At 42.4% G+C, this 13,956-nt stretch overlaps 1 protein-coding gene across 1 annotated transcript in view; it reads right to left on the bottom strand.

Annotated features, from left to right (window-relative positions):
- Positions 1-513: 513 nt before the first annotated feature.
- Positions 514-13,956, bottom strand: part of LOC118329155 (protein FAM53B-like) — a 25,290-nt gene continuing 11,847 nt past the window's right edge. The window contains exons 2-5 of the mRNA XM_035663139.1: positions 12,721-12,997; positions 10,654-10,708; positions 7,805-8,679; positions 514-1,751 (exon numbers count right to left, since the gene is read on the bottom strand). Of these exons, the coding sequence (XP_035519032.1) occupies positions 1,398-1,751; positions 7,805-8,679; positions 10,654-10,708; positions 12,721-12,801 (1,365 nt within the window). The 5' untranslated portion in view covers positions 12,802-12,997 and the 3' untranslated portion in view covers positions 514-1,397. The remainder of the gene's footprint in view (positions 1,752-7,804; positions 8,680-10,653; positions 10,709-12,720; positions 12,998-13,956) is intronic.

The following is a 13,956-nucleotide window of genomic DNA, read 5'->3' as shown; positions in this document are numbered from 1 at the left end:
ACATGATAGGAAATCCCAGGGAGGAACAAACTCGCCCGGCCGACGTGTCTATCTGTCTGTCTGCCTTGCAGGTCCTGGGACATTTTCTCCTGACATCACCTCCTCCAGTCACTGCCGGCCAGGGATATTCCACGTCTAGACTTCCTGCCATTCTGTTTGGGGCTGATAGGCAACATAAGGGCACTACACAGATGTTTACCTAACCTGATGTATTCATCAAGAGCTGTAAAAAGTTGAGGTACTGTGAAAAGAAAATAGCAAATTAATTTGCTCCACAAAGGACATCAAAATAATCGCATCTATGGATATTCAAAACAATGAAGTTTGAATGAGTGAGTTTCATTACAAATGGTTCTGAAATGTGATGCAGGAAGTGAGTGTGGGGGAGCAAGCACAGCTTCTGAAGAGTATCTGGAAACTTTGCAGCTTATTCAGACCTTTGATCTGTCAAAGTGAAAATCTTCCACAGCAATCTCGAGCATTTATTAATAAGCTGAAATTAAACCAGACATATGAGTGCAGGTTGTAAATTTATTTCATGTCCATTCTGTTAGAAGAAAGACCTTCTTTCTCTTTTCGCAAACAGCTCATAAAAAACAGTCACTTAGAAAAATATACATTGATATTAGAACTGAAAGCTTGAGATTCAGTGTTGAATTCAAATATACAATTTGCATATTAAGAAACTACAAAAAGGTCCGGAAAGTTGGCTTCGATTGAGGCTAGTTTCTTGAAGAGAACAGCGGGAACAAGCATCCAAAAGAAGGCACTGTCGTTTTCCGAACTCCTCATAAAGCTTATTGAGCCTACATTCAGCACAAAAACAAAAATCAGATTTAATGTGTGCACTAAAGATTGAGGAGAAAGGTCATGGGTAAGTCTGCGAGAAGATACTTCTTCCTGTTGTTTACCCCTCCCTGTTTCACCCCATCATTGACACCCCCACTTTCTCTGAGAAAAAAAACAACAACAAAAAAAAAACTCGGGCTTAATACAGGAAAGCCCAGGTACTGCTACAGAGCTACAAATCTATGGTTAGCTGACTTTGGAAAGGTCATCAGGTTGAAAAGACAGTGGGGGCTTTTAAGACTAACCCTCACTTTCCTACTCCTGAGTTAAGCTGAATACCCAATAAAACAACTAAGGTCACTGCTTTTTGATTCAAACAGTAAGAATGTTCAAGCCAAATGTGTCATTAAGAAGCCAGCCGTTAACAACATACTTAACCCTTTATCATCTATAACATCTTCCTCATCTTTCCCTTTAGAAATTGACAAAAACATCCTTCACTCTTTCTCACAGCCCTTCTTAATAGTCCTCTCTTGGTACATCATCAATGTCCAATAACTTCCTACATCAGTCCAGACACGGTCTTTTTATTATCTCCTATAAAATGTTCAGTTTCTCTCAATCTGGTCAAGATCCAGCTCTCCCCCGAGCTGGAAAATGTCCCTCTGTGTCCCGCAATCACCCTTCCAGAGGGTGTGTTTACCACCCACGATGCCTACAGGAGACCCGGGCCGCGAGTCCACGCTACAAGCAGAGTCGCTATCCAGCTCCTCGTAGGATGAATCCTCTTCCTCCTCATCTTTTGCCACTTCCTTCCGTGACTCCAGTCCCATCTCGGGCATGGCAGTGAAGTCCGAATCTGGTTGGATGAAAGTCTCAGAGGTGGGAGGGGGCAGGCTTGATTGGCAGCCGTTGGTAGAAGAGAATCCAGGGCAGCTCAAGCTCTGAAAAGTCTGAAGTTTCTGTATAGAGGAGACAAAGAGGAAAAATAGACATTGGTTTGTGAACTTTAAGTCGTGTTCACATGGCTAATGAGGCTACAGAAGAAGACATTTGTCAGGGGGAATTTGAGCGCCGGGTTTTCCAGAATGTCACTTTGAGGTTGGGTTTCAGTTTGGGAAGCCAAAAGCTGGTCTTCCCTTTCATTGACGGCATGTAGCATGTAAACACGATTACACACACAAGCCGTGGAAGAACGTGCACAAATTCTAAACCTTCTGGGTTGTTTGAGAAAAACATTTAGATGAGTTGCAAACCACAAAAGGTATCTTGTTTCAAACTGGGCTCCAGGTCTATTTATCAATGTGGAAGCCAGTGTGAAACCCATACAGCCTGACTGGGAACACAAACATGTAAAGTGGAGGACATTTCTTGTTTAAGCCATTGTTGTTCACAGTTGTTACGATGTTTTGTAGTTGTGCACTGTAGGGAGAGCCAGGGAGAATCTGCATGTGAACAACTGCATGTGTTTTTGCTCTCAACACTTGACCTTGAAGAGATTTCATTCACTGAGAAGTTGTCTCCCGGTTTGCTTTCAAGCTCTCTTTCCACCCTGAATTCCTCTTTGCAACAAAGAAAGGCAGCCGTGCAGCGCAGTGAAGGGGTTAATGATCTCTGGAGTGCCCCAGCAGCAGATGTTGGAGGCATGGAGGTGAATAGAGATGAGGTTTTCTCTATAGAGCCTCAACTTACATGACAGACACCTCTAATGTTCCCCAGTGTGTTAGGACATTGCTTTTCCTGTTACAATGAACTGGGAGTCTCCCATTTCTTAAGTCTCACTTTAGTTGGCTCATTTTTTTCCCTACCCTGATTTAGCACGGTCCAAAAGGAAACTATAACGTAAGATTTTGGTTGTCCGAGTAAAAAGGTTTGCTCTCTTTTGCTGGATTAACTTTACATGTAAGCCGCTCAAACTCAGGATACTTCATCTGCAAACGCTTGAGGTGCTCATGCGAAGAGTAGGAGGCCTTTGCTGTAGTTACCCCACCGGAGTGGAAAAGGGGATTTCTGAGCCCTTGCTCTCTCTGTTCAACCCCCGGTATTACCCCACTACTAATTATCACAGCAGAGGAGGAGACGAAAGGCAGGGAGAAAGGAGGGGGAGAGGCAGCTTCTCCACAATATGCTTTCTATAAAATCTACCATGGCTGACTGGGATTTGGGTGGGTGTGGTGGTAGGTTGGGGGAGCAGGGGTTGGATTTCTGTTGTGTACCCAGCTTTGCCTGTGTTTTTCTTTTGTCTCTCACTTGAGCATACCCTCGAACAGATGGAACATATCCAACCCATATTCACTATTACCACATATACACTCTAACTTCATCCTGTCATGTCAAACTTAACCTACTGCCATAACCAGGAGTTGAGTAGGTTATTTTCTTAATCTAATCATTTGCTGAGTTAAAGTTGTAATCCTTCAAGGAGTATGATTTAAGCAATTTAGTAATACAATTTCACAACGTTTAGGGACTCACAATTAAACATTTAACAAAGAATGGTCAAAATTGAGTGAATCTAGAGACCTCATAACTTTTAGTCATTAATATTAAATATTAAGGTAAAAAACAAACACTAGATACTACATTTCCCAGACTTACATTTCTTTTAAACTGTTCTACCTTCTGCCCATTTATTTCAAACCCCATATCTCAGCATATCTATTTTTACAATGCAGGCTTTTTGTTAAACTTCCTCATAAAATGCTCCTCCAGAGCCTCAGTGGACATTATATTACTGTTTTCACAGGCTGAGTGGTCCTCCTCATGGCGAGTAAACTAAACCTCATGTGTAAACTCGGGGTGTTTTCAGTTTGGCATGGGTGCGTAGTGATGCAAAACTACCAACTGCTGGCCATAAATAGTATTAAAAATGGTTATGGTATAATGAAAATATTTAAGATTTTAACTGTACTAACCTACTTTTTCCATTTTTTAAATAAGCGAAATGCTATTTTATACACATACATAAGTGGTATTCTGATATTATCCCTTATTGCAAACCATCAACACAACCAGAACTTCCACTGCAATGATATGCTGTACAACATCTGAATTGAAACGCAGCTGTTGTAGGAGAAGCACAAGCACAAGCCAAGAGGTTAGGCAAATATCCTGATAACAGCACCCTGGTAAGTAATATGGCAAACGCCATGCTCTGAACTTGACAAGAAACACACACACACACACACACACAGTGTAGGTACCTTACTATGCACTCTATGTACTGACTCAAAATATGTGTATATTTCTTTGGACTCTGCTGAAGTGCTGAAATTAGGTCACATAAAACAACATCCAGCGACACATTGCTCTGAGGAAGACAGGCAAACAGACCTCCAACAGCAAACAACTCTAAAACAAAAGAGAGGGCAGGGGTGCAAACAAAGACGGGAGAACTTAAATCATTCCTGACAGCCAGACTACATGCTTTCACACCTCTGCATCTCATATCTGTGTTGCGGCCTGTGTTTGAATGCTTTGGTCTGTGTATTTGTCTGGTATTTACTGTACCACAGAGAGAATGCATGGCAGATATAAGCAAATGCCTACAGGTAAGATGAAAAAAGATAAATATGTCAAGTTGGAGTGAAGGTTGAACCGAAGTGATATGTGTGACTGAACACTGATGCTTTACAGAGTTCCACTGCGACGAGTCACAACATGTCGTTGCATACACGGCGAGCACCGCACCTCGAGACGCCCACCTAGGTGTTCCCATAACCCCGCGGGGCTTGACGCTCAACTATGATCACCATGTCTGCCATCCCAGGAATGGAGAGAGATGGAGAGAGGAGGGGAAGAGCAGAGCAGCTCGAACTTGGGCCAGCAAGAAGATATTAATAGAGAGGAGTGAAGAGTTTGTCTGCCAGCTTCCCTGCAGAAATAATACCCCCTTTCTTCGCCCTGCCATTTCTCCCCTGAATGCACAGGCATCTGCACACACACACACACACACACACACACACATTCAAGCATTCGCTCAACACGCCCCCTTTTACCACCTATACTGCAAACACAGCAAAGCCAAAGATAGCCTGTAATTTTTCTTCAAAATGTACAGCAACCCAACTGAAGCCTTCAACTAAGGCTACGAGGACGACACACAAATAAAATAATCCCAACCAGCCAGACAGGCCTCACACTGGCCATTTCCTCAAAAGCAAAGTGTGAGCTGCGTCAACAATCATTCAGCAAGTGACCTAGAATCAAGAGATAACATTCCCCATCTGACAGCTCACTACGCCCACTATGCTGAGGAAAAAACAATGAAGGGCCAAGGTAGAAGGGCAGCCAGGGATAAAAATGAGGCAGTGGACAGAGGAGTGAGCTGATATACGCGGCTGACAGGGAGGATATTCAAGGAATTTTGGGGGTGGTCGCATGTAAATCCCTACGGTAGTCAAGTTATAGCCGATTAGCATGACATGCATCCCCAGAATTCACACCCGCCTTCATTGACGTTGTTGAGGAATCTAGAGGCCAAATAACACCATGTTCCACTGACAACACACTCTGGGGACTTGTTACGTGTTGACCCTCACAATCCTTAACCCCCAAACCTCCAGCACACTGTAACCAAGATGACAAGACGCTCCTTCGGGTGTCACAAACTACACAGACTACTTTTCTTTTTTCTTTACCTGGACTTAAGATTCTATTACTCATCCATACACCTATAAAATGGAGGAAGTGTGGTGGCAAGTGTGTGTAGGTGTGAGAAGAAGCAATAACTCTTAATGTACACCCTAAGGCAAGGCTGAGTGGGACGCCTTTTCAGCCTGAGAGTGCTGTGATGAAAACCCACCCACTTCTTGGGAAAGAGTGGGTGGGAGTATGTGTGCATAGCCAGGGGAAAAGGGAGTAAGAGCTTCACTTAATCACACACACTGTCAGTGGTCAGTTCACACATCAAGTTTGCCGAAAAACAGCTGAGGTAAAATCGTCACAAATGCCAGAAATGTGATGTGATTCTGACATTTCAATCTCTTCCAAAAATCTCGCAAATAATCTAAATCCCCCAAGAGGCGTGAAAATCTCATCTGCTTTCAACCCTGACGGTAATTCTTCTGTCTTTACTAGAACAGACGTAGGTTGAAACTAGCCCCGCGTTTCCACATTATCACTTCCTTTTCCAGACAGTTTGCCAGCTACTAGCTTTCCCTTGGCCCACACCGAGACAAACCACCTCGTTAACCTATGACAACCAAGTGACTCTTCAGTGGGTGCTTCTGGGGGTTATTTCATTTAGCTTGACATAGTACAACCCAGCTTGTTTAGGTTGTGTGTACACTAGATGCAACCTTTGGGCGTGTACTGACAAAAATACTAACAAGTCAGAGAAGCATAGGAAGAGAAAGAGAAGTGAGAGAGTAAATGTGTGCTAAATGATACTGTATGTTTTGTGTAACCACTTACTTTCCGCTCTCCAGACAAGAAAGTGAGAAAGTAAACACAGCAACAGTAGATCTACCCATCCAACCTGCATGGCCTGACTCCTTTCAACGGTGCTGAGAACATGCAATCATGCAAGTCGGTTAAAAAAAACGAAAAAATAAAAATAAAAAGCTGAACTGAAAACAATGCCTCAGCCTGTTAACTGCTGAGAACAGGATACTACGTCTGCAATCATCTGCTGAGGTCTGCTCCTGCAAGCATTTCTGCAACCAGAGGTAACGTAAAAGATTGACTGTGTGTGTGTATGTTTGTGTATCTGTGCGTACATGTGTGATCATTGTGCTTGATTTTCCCCCTCTTAGCTGCTGGCATGACTAGAGGAAACACGCTCGCTAGGCTCCATTACCAAAGCCTTGTTTATCCAACCCTGGCTAGGTCCTGAGGGTGACTGGCTGGGAACACAAATCTTTGGGAAGAGGAAGGGAGGGTGGAGGGATAAATTAATGGCACTTTCTAATAAGAGAACAGGAAAAGGACAATATTTCTGTGACAGGAGGTATGATTAAGGAAGATTTTGAATGTTTTAAATAAAGTTCTGAGTCATTGCATTGTGTTAGAGTACAGGTTGGTTTGTTTGGTAGCAGCATCTGCTGTTGGTGCTATTTCTTCTATGCAGAATTTCAGGAGCATTCAAATGGATAATGAAGACAAATGTGACGTGAAGAATGAAATCAAGATTTTTCTGGGCTCTGTAAAAACATCAGAGCACTGCCAAGCATCGAAACAGTACATGTCATTAAAATACTTCCACGGCTCTATTTTGGGTTTGGGTTTGACCAGGGGTCATTTATACTCTCCAATGCTGTTCCAATGCTTCCATTGACCTTACAAAAGAATAAACAAACTCTTGTCCTGGGGAGAGCATTTCCGGGTTCTGTACATCCAAATATCCCCACTATTAATCACCTTTGGTTACTCTGGTAACTGTTTGATTGTAGACAGAGGCCAAAAGAAACGGATCAACCAGTAAAGGGATTTAATGATGGTTGCAGAGAGGAAGAAGTTGCAGAGAGGAAGTAAATGAAAAGGTGAGGGGTCCAATCTTTGGATGGGCTGTTTACCCAACACAGTAAATGAAATGATAAACCGGAGTCGGGCTTGCTAGAGCGTATCAGTAGGCAGCGTGACCGAACATGAGGAATGCTTCCTTAGTAAGCACCACTCCCTGGGCTGGAGGGAGGCCTGAGATCACTTAGCCCTGAAGCCTTGGACTGACGACCCAGAAAACTTAATTCAGCTTGATTTAATCCAGTCCCTGATCAGACTCAGAGAGAGACCCAGTTATGTTTGAGGATCACTTGAACTTCCCCTTGGTCTAAGAACAAAGAGGTATTTGTCTGCTCGGTAAGTGTGTTTGGTCCAGGTCCAACTAAATCCAATAGAGACATTTTGCAGCATTAAAGCAAGATTAGAAATAAACTGATGTTGATTTATGTTTAATCAGTGAACGACAGTGATACTAAACTCTGTGAAATGAGTAAAATTATAATTGCACACATTCAAATGTATGCGAGTGTGTGTGCTTGTCTATACATGTCAACATTGAACATTTCCAGCTAACCTGAGTCATCTTTGCCAGGTCCAAGGAGGGCCGCTGCTCCTGGGCATCTTCTGGTCTCCTACGCTTCATACCAATCTTTTTGTCGTTTAGCACGCAAGGCTGGGACCTGCTCCGTGACAGACACCCCGTGCCCCCGGCTCTCTGGCTGGCTCGCCTCCCTAATTCTGGGGTGGAGTCTGGAGAGCTGGCCTCCGACGCCTCTTCCCTCTGGAGTTCTGGCAGGCTGATCTGCTCGTGGGAGAGCGAGAGAGGCCTGAGGAAGTGGTGATGGCAGGAGTGGTGATGATGCAAGGAAGGAGATGTAGGGGAGACTGGAGAGGCTGTGAATTGAGGGAGGAGAGGCAGTCGCTGGTTGAAGAATGGCAGGTCCAGGGCTCCATCTGAAGGGATGCTGGAGCGCGAGGGCAAACTAAAGCTGGAGCTACGCTGCACGGCAGGAAAATGGCTGCCGGAGAAACCCCCTCCTCCTCGGACACTTCCTCCACTGTGGCACCTTCGTTTCTCCACTGGTGTCCACACCCGGGAACCTTGGGGCCTCCAAGATGAGCGGAACCCACTGAATTCGTCGGAGAATGACAGGGAGCGACACTGGCGTTTGCTCGGGGGTGCCGTAGGGGCTTGGCTGGTAGCTGTAGTGGTGTAGTGTGCAGTGGTGGACGTGGTGTGAGAGTGAGGGGTGGCTATGCTGCCGTCGCCGAGGCTGAGATCTCTTATCAGACTGGTGATTGCTGTGGCATTGCCTGGCTCCTTGGCCCAGTGCCAGTTCCCTGGGTCAGGCATCACATCCCACAAACTCTCCAGACTGGCCCCAGACTGGCAGGGTGTTCTCTGCTGGATGGCACAGCTTTGCCCCAAGTCCAGCCACCTATCCGCCTCTGCAAAATTCAAAACATACAAATTCACTCTCACTGACCTCGATAGCAGCCTATTTTATAAGTCTATCGGCGAAACAAGTAATAATGCGCAAAACTTGCGTAATGCTAATTACAGCATGAAGAATTCTAGCTTAGAGGAAAGCAGGAATATCTGAAAAGGAACCTTTAATACTTAACCACACAGACACAAAAGGCACAAATAAACAGAAATGAAGCCAGAAGGAATAGTTGCTGTGAGAACAAGCTGTCTGGAAGAAAAAAGGGAGATTATGATGATATCATATATTTGTATGGTAACTGCAGTAGGGAAGAACTGAACATACATTTAAGGTCATTCAGGGCAGTTACACACCACTAAACACAATAATCTGATAAATATGCATCAAACAAAAACATTTTTAACCTTAAGATGATTGACAGGTTTAAGAATAGAGGAAATGACACTGCAGCTGCACAGTTCAAAACCAGTGCTGCACAGGTGTATCTGTACTTAAAGCTGAAAAACAAAAACAAAACTGACCGCAAGCACCATCTTCTGTAAGCACAGTGGATTCAATTCTCAATGCATGATAAGGAATACATTTTTTGTAAGTCTGAAGAAGATGTTTTTTATTACAAATTTGGTATTTGGCTCATTATGATATACTGTATGCCTTAATGGCCGACAGTATGACTCAAGAAGGTTACTATGTGTTATGTCTCATTATTGTTCCCATAAACAGCTCAAGGACATGCAGAAAAACCTCAGCTGTAAGTTGTAATGGCAAAATACAAAAAAATAAGAGTATCCGACTGTTCCTCAGTCCGTATATCAGTCCACTAAATGCTATAGATGCTGTTTTTAGGTATCCAGACAAACAAGCAACATCTACATTCCTTACTATTTAAAACCTGGACCTGCAAGAACGATTCCAAAAACATGAACTACATATTACGATAAGAATCAGCCAGTGAAACAGATGGGAAGTCACTCCCATTAGTCAAGTGGTTAGCAGGATATGCTGTGGAAAGCAGTACGACTTGCCAGCTGTCTCACCATCCGCACAAAAGAGTCTATCACACAGTTGTGGGAGATAATACACCTACAGTAAAGTGCCATAGTGGCTCAAACTACCGAGCCAAGTGGTTAAGTTGTGAATCTATTGACGCCGTTGGCACAAAGGGCCGTCTTGCTGATCCAAATCCCGTCCTTTGGATGCTTGTCTCTAATTTTGGCATGCTCTCTCACAGACTGGTGGACGGAAATCATTGTTTTGGGCGGACAAACAATGTACGGGGGCTACAGTGACGACCTGGCAGGAATGTTAGGAAAACAGCTATACAAAGAGAGAAAGGGATGAACTTCAAAAGGCCACCCTTTGAAAGTAAGACACAAAGTGTCGGTTGAACTAACAAGACATGCTAGACAATGTTAATGTCAACATTAACAGTGGAACTCGCCAGCCACGTTCCTCCCTGCGACGTCACCACGTCTCCCCGCAAAAGAAAAAGAGGATAGTGACAAATGGCGGGCGCTTGTATTAACAGTAGCATGTCTTTTAACACGGGGGTAATTACTGCAATACTAACAGAGCTGAAGGGAAATTGTTGACATAGGCAACAGCATATTCAATTACAGTTCACTCCCATGAGAGTGGTGTGCAACGTTGTGTGGAGGCAGGTGCACCCTGATCATGAGAGGGGGATGAGTGACAGACAGAGAAAGGGAGAAGTGAGAGACGGAGTGAGACAGAGGGGATAAACAATGAGATGGTTATAGTGGGGGGTCGCCAACTTTGATGGTTCAACTTATCAAGGAATTAATGGGGCAATTAATTATGCTATGACATTTGCGAAATTATGGTATGATAAAGGCTCCCACCTCAACCACTGATACTGTCCAGATCTTGAATGAATGCTTTTTTTATTGCATGAAAGAGGAAGCTAAGAAGGAAAGACAAACAGAAAGACATATAGTAAATGGAGATAACTTACCCACAGTTCCACAGGAGAAGAGGGTGGTCCCTCTGCTCATGGTGTGGAGGTCACGCTGTGGAAGAAAGGCAGACAAAATAAACAAAAAAGTAAGACACAAAACCTCATCGTGTTTGCCCTCAAAGCCCAAACAAATGAAAAGATTGACATCAATTTCATTTCTGCACGTTCAGTACCCCTATAGGTCTGGAACCTGGAATAAACAAGTACATTTACATAAGTGCAATTCTATAGTACTTGCACTTTCCATTTATAAATCCACTCTACTATATTTGAATGAAACATATTGGACTTTTGACCACCACTGCCCTAAATTTAGCAAAAATAAGATTTTGGACAGTTGCAGAAAAACAAACTCTGTAGAACAAAAGGTTTATGTTATCACATTTTATTAAAAAAAATAGTTGTTGCAAATTTAAGTTACATTTTTTATATTATGCTACTGCTACTACTTTTACTGAATACTTCTTCCACCACTATGCTAAGCAAAAGGCTAAAAACAGAAACTGCTATCCTATGTTAGCTCTGTCTTCTTTATATGTCTTCTTTATATATATATATATATATATATATACTATATAATTTCTTCACAAATGATTATTTTACACTTGCAAAGCCAGACTTAAATTACATATCAGACGGCTGAAGTGTAATTTTGAGACGATGCTGGATGATAATTTTAGAGAGCCATATTAACTTAAGTTTGCATACATCTGTTTTTGGTTTAGGGAGTATAAAGCAGTTCTGTCTACCCACGCCTATGTTCGAATCAAGACACCTTTACTCTCTCACAGCTCACTTCTTACAACAGGGTGGTGGCTGTCTGCACAAAAGACAAAAGGAAAATGCCATAATACATTGCTCTGACTCACCTTGAGGTTATTACCACAACAGAAAATGTTTTCTAAGATACAAGGCATACATTTCGAAATAAAGGCTCTTATGTTGCAGAAGACGATTAAATGAAACTTGGTTGACTGATGAGTGAAAATATTAAATTAAGCTAGGTAAACAAACAACTAAACTGATCATGATATTAATCTGTGATAAAGAATGTTTTCTGATAAACCCCCGCTTGAGAGGTTGAAGAATTGGTTTTAGAGACAGAATCATTATAACATGTAAGATTTGATAGAGGCAGGGCAAGAACAACAGGAAGAAGCTTTGCTCAGATTACAAGTCATGCACAACTCTTTCTTGTGGTGTCTAAATGGAGAGATACAAATAAAATGTAATGCTCCTTATTTTATTTTCAGAAATTCTCAGTACTTAGGTAGAGGTGAAAAAGGAAATATGATAGTCTTCCCTCATTTCTCCAGGTTTTTTCTTTAATTTGTCAACCGTCTGCAGGTCTCTCGTCTGCATATTTGGCCTATTTAAGTTCAAACCTTGAGTCAGAACAGACCTTTCTGTCAAATATTTAAAAAAGGCCTTTCAAGTACTCCAAAATATTCAAATTTGTCAACATTGTCAAACCTATCATCCCCACTGGAAAAGACTTCTGAGGTGTCAGGTGCAGTGAGCCTAGCGTTTGGCGAAATATTTTGTGTAAGCCAACTACTCCTTCTTCAACAATATCTTTTCTTTTTCCTTTCATTTTATTAAGTACACAACATACAAGCTGTAAAACATTAGCTTTGACATTAATTTTGGTTTTAACCTTTGGACTGAGTTAGGCTGACTTCCCCTTCCACCCAACCCACCTACTTTAAATCTTTTCATCCCGTACCTCTTGGTACCGAATGCACAAAGATGTAATCTATGTGGATCTTCTCATCTGGCTGGGGGTAAGACATAAAAAAATAATAAAATAACATACTCACTACCACTATGAACATGCTACTATATTGTGGTCTGGTATGCTTACACACATTGTGCAAGTCAGTATGCGTGACTACAGGTGGCATCTGCGGCATGTGGTCATGCACTTATGTAATATAATCACTGACCTATTCATTTTGCTGACTACTGCCTAACATGCAAACCACTGTGCAGATCCTTAACTGCAACAATAGTTAACAACCGGTTTGCTTTGTGTGAAACTCAAAAAGGTTAAGTTTCTCTCACCAGGCGTCTCTCGGTGTTCTTGGACCTTACATCATTGACACCCTTCTTCTTTTCCAGTGTTTTCAAGAAAATGATCACCATGGTAACACGCAGCTCTGCTCCAGTCTGTTGGGATGCAGAAGAAGGCCAGAGGCAGCCATCTTAGACAGGGCAGGAGGGCAGATAGTGCATTTGGGCTGAACAGATGACCGGTTGGTGACCTCCCATCAGCAGTGCAGTCTTCAAGTGCTGATGATGGTTGTGGTTGAGGAGGAGGTAGACACACTTGAGCCGATCCCTGTGTTGATGGAAAGAGATGAGTAAGAAATAAAAATATATATAGGCCTACTCGTTAAAATACTGGCATTCAAAGTTTTCTTCAACGGTTTTATATTCAGGACACAGTGTTATCGCAACAGAACATAGCAACAAAGATATTTTCCACTTTGCAGCACTGCGTCCACAGGTACAAAAGATAGAGGACAAACATCCCAGCTTCTGAGTGTGTTTGAATGGTGGACAAGATGAGCAAAGACATGGGCCTAAACACACCTTAAAGCAGATTATAGGCCCAACAAAAAATATTTGCACCCCTGACTTAAGTTAAATTAATACTTTTGCAGGATTTTTCATAAATCTACTGAAGACCACAATCTGATATAAGTCTCATGTAAATCCCTATAAACATGACTTTGTATGATCCTATACTGGCACTATGTGAAGAGAAGCATGCAAACAGCAATTACTGTGCATTGTTCTGTGCCAGGCTACCAGGACTGAAGTCTTATACGACCAGATGAATAATGCACACAAATACCATAATCCCATTTAACTAAAGTCTTCACCCCCTCAAAATTGTTATTGTTATTTCACTTGGATGTTATGTTAATAGATTCAGGATTCTTCAATGAGGGAGATGGGGAATTCTTATGACTGAACTCTTTTGTGGAAACATATGAAACTATTATTCCCAGCTGATTTTAAAATCTTGATTCTTAAAAAGATGCCAGGGGGGTTTATCATGTGTGGATGATCAGTTCAGGGGCTCCCTTGGGGCAAGGAAAATGCTCCCTCAGGCTAGTAAATCTAGCAACTAACCTGCCCAATCAGGCAAGTGGTAAAAAAAAAAAAAAGTTTAGCACAAATACACCTCATCTATAGTTTTATATCTTGTAACACTCACTTTTCAATGTAAACTAAAGCAGTCAAATACAACAATCCTCCCTTCCTGAAGGTTATAATTTATATAATATTGTT

Source organism: Morone saxatilis, unplaced genomic scaffold, assembly GCF_004916995.1.
Source record: "Morone saxatilis isolate NCDOM2014 unplaced genomic scaffold, NCSU_SB_2.0 Contig19, whole genome shotgun sequence".
Classification (NCBI taxonomy): domain Eukaryota; kingdom Metazoa; phylum Chordata; class Actinopteri; family Moronidae; genus Morone; species Morone saxatilis.
The sequence above is the reverse complement of the archived record's forward strand: the minus strand, read 5'-3'. Positions and strand labels throughout refer to the sequence as shown.